Source organism: Nuphar pumila, chromosome 4 (assembly GCF_984573655.1).
Source record: "Nuphar pumila chromosome 4, dmNupPumi1.hap1.1, whole genome shotgun sequence".
Taxonomy (NCBI): Eukaryota; Viridiplantae; Streptophyta; class Magnoliopsida; order Nymphaeales; family Nymphaeaceae; genus Nuphar; species Nuphar pumila.
The window spans coordinates 29,516,741-29,525,000 of record NC_143252.1 but is presented as its reverse complement, the minus strand read 5'-3'; the positions used below and the strand labels follow the sequence as shown (position 1 = coordinate 29,525,000).

Below are 8,260 nucleotides of genomic sequence, written 5' to 3'. Positions count from 1 at the left end.
TATCCTATAGTAGACTTGTGCTTATGCACATTATGTTGCAATCTTGTAAAGCTCTTAGTGACATTGTTTTTGTATTTTCCGCCATTTCATTACAGCACAATCATAATAGCGCAATCTCATGAGAGCCTATAAAATATTCATGATATTTCTAAACAATTTATTAGCCTCTACGATTCAATGAATAAAACATTCAAAAGTTTAAAGCATATTTTTCAACATAGAAATTTCACACTGTATATCAAGAATCATGCTTTGAACTCAAAAATCATGTAAACACATTCACACAATGATGGAGAGCATTCAATATTAAGGAGTACAAGAATATATTCAAAATATCATGCATATTGTAAGCTAAAATTCATCAAAACATCATAATATTAAAAAAATCACAAGACAATTCATGTGAATGCACTAATTAAGAATCATGCAAGGAAGGACATATCATAAAATTTAGTATTTTGCAAATCATGAAAAACATTTAAGATTTTAAGAAACCACATAATTTTGCAAAGTACACTTATCTATAATCAAATTTTATGTTTACGTAAAACCATATGTCAAGATACAATAATTTTTACAAATTCTACTTTCAATGGATTTATAAAAAATATATTCATTTCAAAATAATTTCATTTTAAACACATATGCCATATTGTCACGATTTACATACCGTAATGAGAAAGCCTTGAATCCAAGCCATTTAACAAGTCGGAATTTTTCCTTTGAAGCACGATCACAAACGGGACTTCAAGACCATGGTGCCTTTAGGCTTTGATACCATGTGACGAAAAAGGCATGAATCTCAATGCACGCCGGAATGAACACTAAGAACCAAAATAAAATGTATTTGAATAACAAGCTCACCATAGAAGTAAAAATAGAACACAAGAATTATAAAATTAAGAATAAAATTCAAATAATACAAAGAAGAAATACAAAATTACAAATAACCTCACTACAAAACATTCAAACACACAAAAGCCTCAAAACTACCCATTACTCTCTCACCTTACAAAGGCACCCACCCACCCACCCATATATATAGATAAAAGAAGGGAGAAGAGAGAGATTAAAAGAGAGGAGGAGCACTTCTAGCCGTTGGAGCTAGTCCAACGACTAGAATTCTAGCCATTGGACTAGCCTCCAACGGTTAGAATTAGTCAACCTAGGATGACTAAGTTTTAGTCAAACTAGTTTGACTAAGATATATAATATGTATATAAATATATATATATATATACATACTGTCTATAATATATATACATACATATATATATACAACAACAACAACAACAACTACGCCTTCATCCCAAAACAATTGGGGTCAGCGATATGAACCAAAAAAGAAATTCATTTTGGGTCTTCCACATGAATCCTTTTCCTCCAATCATTTCTATCCAACGCCATGTCCTCGGTGAGGTTCAAAGCATTCATATCCTTTCCTATCATCTCCATCCAAGTCTTCCTAGGCCTACCCCGACCTCTTTTAACTAATATATTTTCCCATTTCTCCAACCTTCTAACTGGAGCATCATTAGGCCTTCGCCGAATATGTCCAAACCATCGTAAACGATTCTCTCGCATCTTATTTTCAATGGGTGCAACACCTACCTTCTTACGTATCTCTTCGTTCCGAATCTTATCTTTTATTGTATTTCCACACATCCATCTAAGCATCCGCATCTCAGCTACACTCATTTTTTGAATATGATGTCTCTTGGCAGCCCAACATTCCGTACCATATAGTAAAGCGGGTCTAATAGTCGTCCTATAAAACTTTCCCTTCAACCGCAATGGCATTCTACGATCGCACAGCACTCCAGTAGCACTTTTCCATTTCATCCACCCAACCTTTATCCTATGATTTACATCTCCATCAATTTCTCCATACTTTTGAATGATGGATCCCAAATATTTGAAATAATCATTCACCGGTATATCTTGCTCACCAAGCTTCACTACACTCCCATCACTACTTCGTTGCTTACTAAACCGACATTCCATATATTCAGTCTTACTCTTACTCAACTTAAAACCTCTAGCTTCCAATGTCTGTCTCCATAATTCTAACTTAGCATTAACCCCAGCTCTAGACTCATCAATCAAAACAATATCATCAGCAAACAACATACACCACGGTACATTTTCTTGAATTGATCTCGTAAGCTCATCCATCACAATCGCAAATAGGAAAGGGCTTAAAGCAGATCCTTGATGTAACCCAACCGTTATCGGAAAATTGGTTGTCACCCCTCCACAAGTGCGGACATTGGTTACTACTCCTTCATACATATCTTTAATTATACTAATGTACTTGAGAGAAACACCTTTCTTCATCATTGTCCACCAGAGAACGTCCCTAGGTACTCTATCGTATGCCTTCTCTAAATCAATAAAAACCATATGCAAATCTTTGTTCCTCTCTCTATATCTTTCAATAAGTTGTCTAAGAAGATGTATAGCTTCCATAGTTGATCTTCCAGGCATAAAACCAAATTGATTCTCCGATATCATGACAACCTTCCTCAACCTAGACTCAATCACCCTCTCCCAAAGTTTCATAGTATGACTCATGAGTTTTATACCACGATAGTTTGTGCAATCTTGTATATCACCCTTATTCTTATATAAAGGCACCAAAGTACTCTTCCTCCACTCATTAGGCATCTTATTTGTTCGCCAAATCAAGTTAAAAAGATTTGTCAACCATTCTAAACCTTTCTCTCCCAAGCATTTCCAAGCCTCGATAGGTATACCATCTGGGCCAACTGCCCTTCTTGATTTCATTTTCTTCAAAGCCTCTGCAATTTCTTTCTTTTGAATCTTGAGCATGAAGTCACGATTTATCTCATGAAAAGGAATGGAGAAGTCTCCAAGATCTTGAGCATGACTATCATTAAATAGCTTATCAAAATAATCTTTCCATCTCTCCTTAATCTCCTCATCTTTGACTAAAACCCTTTGCGTTTCATCTTTGATACATCTAACCATACCCAAATCCTTCGATTTCCTATCTCTCATCTTTGCAAGCCTATAAATATCCTTCTCGCCTTCTTTGGTATCCAACTTGTCATAAACCTCCTTATATACCTTAGCCCTCGCGTTTCGAACAACTTTTTTAGCTTCCTTCTTTGCTATCATATACTTCTCCAAATTCTCATTATCACGACTCTTACTTAGATTTCTATAACACTCTCTTTTAACCTTAATAGCTAATTTGACATCCTCGTTCCACCATGATGTATCCTTACCTAGTGGTGCACCGCCTTTAGACTCACCCAATACCTCCTTAGCTACTTTTCTCATACCACCCGCTATCTTATTCCACATTGATTCTGAATCCTCCTCGAGACACCAATCAACTTCCTTAACTACCTGCTCTACAAACATTCCTTGTTTAGCTCCTTTCAGTGCCCACCACTTAATTCTAGGATCTATCCTATGTCTATCCCTTTTGCGGCATTGTCTAATTCTAAGATCTAAAATTAAGACTCTATGTTGTGTAGCTACACTTTCTCCTGGTATAACCTTACAATCGATGCAACAATCCCTATCTCTCTTTCTAAGTAGGAAAAAATCTATCTGACTCGTATTAACCCCACTTTTAAATGTTACTAGGTGAGACTCCCTCTTCCTAAACCAAGTGTTTGCTAAGATCATATCATAGGACAAACAAAAATCTAAAATCCTTTCTCCACTTTCATTTCTTTCTCCTATACCATAGCCTCCATGGATATTCTCAAATCCATCCCTACTAATGCCTACATGTCCATTAAGGTCACCGCCGATGAAAAGCTTTTCTCCATAAGATGTCTCTTGTACTACTCCATCTAAATCTTCCCAAAATTGATGCTTAATGGAATCATCTAAACCTACTTGAGGTGCATAAACACTAATAATATTAATAATATCCGTACCTTCTCATATTGGTTCATTTTCATAGGATATGACAAAGTTTTTATGCTGGCTGTCACAGGCCTACCGCAACCCTCCTCCTTTATCCGGGCTTGGGACCGGCAGTGTATAACTACACAGGCGGAGTTCATACATATATATATATATAGAGAGAGAGAGAAAAATATATACATCTTAACAAGAAATTCCTTAGAGTTCTTCCCAAAGTTACCAGTCGGGGAAGCGAGGCACTTCCAAAATAAATTTTAGGAAGCGGGAAGCACGGGACGACTTAAAAGCGAATCAAGAATCGTCTCGGAAGCGAACCGGAAGCGAGGGGAAAGAGACAAAAAGAGAAAAAAGAAAGAAAATAAAAATGAAAACACAAAAAAACTGAAAAAAAGAAGGGGAAGCGCACTTCTCATTTTTTTGTGTCTCCCAGCACATTTCGGAAGCACCACGTTTCGCACTTCCAAAACGCGTTTTGAGGAAACGTGCTTCCCCATGCCCTATAGCGCTTCCGGTAACCCTGGTTCTTCCTAAGTCATGAGTTGTCAAAAGGAATCATTTCACTAGATGTGGGAAATACGAAAAACATCTATTTGTTCTCAAGGAATCCAAAATTTTTCTCAGTTGTGGTTCATTTTACCTTTTGATGTGATGTTTGCTTTGATCTGTTAATGTAGGTTCACAAATAATGTCCTGAGTACAGCACAACAAGTATGGCTGCGGAAACTAGGTGGGGCAAAGCCTGTCGTTGATGCAGGTGCCATTGACATAATTACTGCAGGGCAGGCAAAGCGCTCTATTTCACAACCAGCTGGCAACTTTGAGGCCGGTCCTGGTGATAGGTTATTATTTTCTCTCACAAGCTTTATGACTTTACTCATCAAATGAATCATTACTTCATTGTGATATATTTCAATAGGTTTAGAGAGTTGAAAGAAGAAGAGAAACTGAAGAAACTGAATAAAGCATTGCAAGAGGATGAGGTTCAGATGTTAGCTTCCGATTCTGGTGAAAGCTGTGATGAAGAGACGAAAGACAAGGTTAGTTACCATTTGAGGTGTTTAAAGCATTCATGGGTTTGACATTCTCTCATATACTTAAAATTTCTTTCCATATGGTATAAGCTTTTAGCTTCTTTTCATTCCATTTATTAATTGTTTAAAGGACATCTCTACTGGATTAGTTTTACTGAAAAGTTGGAACACTGCAATAATACTTTTGGAACAGTGAAGGTTGTGGCTTGCAGGTTATGATAAATGATCTTTATTGACTGCTTTCTGTTGGACGTTTCTATATTAACCTCTTAATTGGCATGGAATACTCCCTGCTACGGAGTGATTAAATGGAAAAAACTGATTATAAACTGATACTAGGGTATACTGCAGAAAGTTCAACCCAAGGATGACTGTAGATCTGAGTAACCAAAATTACAACTTAAGCATCTCGCATACCAAAACCATTTGACTGTTTATGGGCAGTAAAAAACTCTGAATTTTCATCTCACAGTGCTTGCACGTTCCAATTCCACTTAAGAGTAGAGAAATGGGAATAAGTTGTTTTCTGTGACATATTACTAAAAATGCTTATCCCCAATTGATGACACTCATCTTATTGTTCTTGTAACTAATCCGTTAGATTCATAAATCTACTTGCTCCTTGTGCACTGTTTCTTCTAGGGTTTTTATATGATATTATATTACAGTATGCGAGATTTCTGACAAGAATATGAAGCATTAACTTGAAAACATATTCTTAAAAACTGTTGATATAATTAATTCTGTATGCACACGCATGCACACTTTTTAAGTACATGATATTTGTCCCAGACTCCCAGTTGCCGCACACAAAAGGATAATTACACCCATCACAGATGCATACTCAGAAACAAAGTTACAAATGAGCATATATTCACACAGACTAGTTGATAACTCGTTCCAGATTGGCTTGAACACCAAAAATTCACAAACACACTTTATGTTTGAGTTTAGGCTCTCATATTTCTTAGATCCAATAAAAAGCAAAAAAATGGGAAAAGTTCTTGGTTATCATAGTTGAATTCACAGTATTACACTTGTTAGTCTGAATAATTTTAAGGCACTAGGCATGAAGTCAGTTTTCGTTTGATTGTAATCAGAAAAGTTTCTTTTATACCATAAATTTACAGAGATCAAAGATTATAACCATAAAAGAAAAATAAATCCTAATGCTGAACGAAAGGGAAAACATAATTTGATTTCCTGCAGTCTTGCAAACTCTTTCTAGAACTAAAGTTGTTTGTGAGTCGAATAGTTTGTATTGCAAAATAGTTTGCTAGACTGCTTTTTGTTAAGCCTCATGAGGCCAATTGACACTCAAGAGTGGACTTTGTCCAATAAAAATAACTGGATCAGTTGCACTTGCAGCATTGGCTTAGCTTGTTTGAGCTAAGGTGATGAACTACTGAATCAAATCTATGCCTTAATCTGGTTTTCCATCTCGGGAAGTGAGTGCAGAAACGACCTCTCTCTCTCTCTCTCTCTATATATATATATATATATATATATTATATATATATAGGGTAACTAAAATATGTTTACTGGTATGAACCAAGATTTTCATAATTTTTTTTACTTTTTTCGAAAATTTCATCGTACAGCTGTGATCTAGATGCTTGGTTTTATAGGAACAGACTCTTGGATCATCCAATTACGATGTATAAGAAGAATCTTTTAAGGGTTGAAAATCAATGACTTGGAATTTTTATAAATATTCAAGCATAAAAAGTCACATTTTTTTATCCAATTACGATTATCCAACAGTCTATTCCTAGCAAATGGACCACACCAAATGCATCTGCATGGTTAGATTTGCAAAAAAAGACTGAAAATCTTGATTCATACCAGCAAACATATTTGGTTGGTAAACATATTCCAGTTTCCATATATATATATATATATATATATATATATATATATATATATATATATATATATATATATATATATATATATATATATATATATATATATATTCTCCAAACGAGCCACCCCGGTGAGCTATCAAGGGATAGGAGTCCTCTCTTGGTAATTTAATTCCATGCATCTTGTTCCCATGACACAAAATAGAAGCCTAAGCCGTGCTAAATGCTGAGTTAGGAAGCATGCAAGGGTGTGTATCATAATTCTGGGCTTAGCAGCTTATCTATACCCCTTTTCCAATAAATATTGGTAACTATTAGTGGCGGAATACACATCTTTTCTTGTTTCTTTTTTTCTTCCTTTTTTGTTATTGCTTCTTTTGGCATCATGAAATTTATCATATAAGCTGAGACTCTTAAAGTCTAAAAGAAACTCAAAAACATGGTTTCTTCCTCAGTTTATTCTAATCAGAATGTCACATTAAAAAGGATGTGGTATCTTCCTTTAAACTAACTCAGAAGTCTTCCACAGGATTTGGAGGAGGCATATACTTCAAGTAGTAGTCAACAAGCTGTAGGTTATTCTTCACAGAGAAAGGGTAAGAGATCAAAGAGGAGACGATCAACCTGAGCATGCCTGACATGTCCCTTGCGCTCCTCTATGGTGTCTTTGCTTAGATTCTTCCAGAGGATGGCCCGTTTGAAGAGATTGGTCGCATTGACACTATGAAGGACCGTGCTGGCAGGGGTATTCATATGCTTTTTTCACTAAATAACAGTAGTAAAATGTAATTAAAATCATCCATTTAGTGGTTATCTAAAAAAAGAAAATCGACTATTTAGTACCAAGTGTTCAAGACATTAGGGATGATGGAGCAATCTGGTGTCTTGACTACTACTTTTTTTCTTCTTGGATAGGCAAGCTGGGGTTAGGCAGACCCTTACTGGTTACACAAATAAGTATATACCCAAGGATATGAAAGTCGTGACATCCCACCCCTTGGTGATCTTCACAAACCCTTACCGGTTACACAACGAAGTATATACCCGCAGATATCAGGTCATCCTCCCTGCGAGATGGTAGTAAGATTCAGACCTGAAATTGGCTGCCCTGCACGTGGTTGAAATGTAGATCTACTTCTTCCATGACAACCATCCTCCTTGCTGTCATGGCCACCATTTAAAGGATTATATCATGACTACTAAGAAACACAAGCAACCTCACTTTGTTATGAGCTTATAAAATAAAATGATTTAAACCCCCAAGGGGTTTGGCATAGTGAGAGCGGGGTCTTGGCTGCTAGACGGGTAGTTAGGGTTAGATGGCACCTTTGCATATAAGGGGCAAGGTCATTATGTCCTTTGCTCCTGCCAAAGCAAGGCAACTCTGAGGGCAAGGTATGTGCCACCAGTTTACACCATTGGGAAAGCTACCGTATGTAGGTCAAACATAACCAGCGT

The 8,260-nt window shown here is 36.3% G+C and overlaps 1 protein-coding gene across 1 annotated transcript in view; it reads left to right on the top strand.

Moving 5' to 3' along the window:
• The window catches only part of LOC149839783 (inner membrane protein PPF-1, chloroplastic-like), a 66,089-nt gene extending 58,459 nt beyond the window's left edge, over positions 1-7,630 (top strand). The window contains exons 9-11 of the mRNA XM_090002824.1: positions 4,581-4,745; positions 4,823-4,943; positions 7,332-7,630. Of these exons, the coding sequence (XP_089858950.1) occupies positions 4,581-4,745; positions 4,823-4,943; positions 7,332-7,430 (385 nt within the window). The 3' untranslated portion in view covers positions 7,431-7,630. The remainder of the gene's footprint in view (positions 1-4,580; positions 4,746-4,822; positions 4,944-7,331) is intronic.
• Positions 7,631-8,260: the final 630 nt, after the last annotated feature.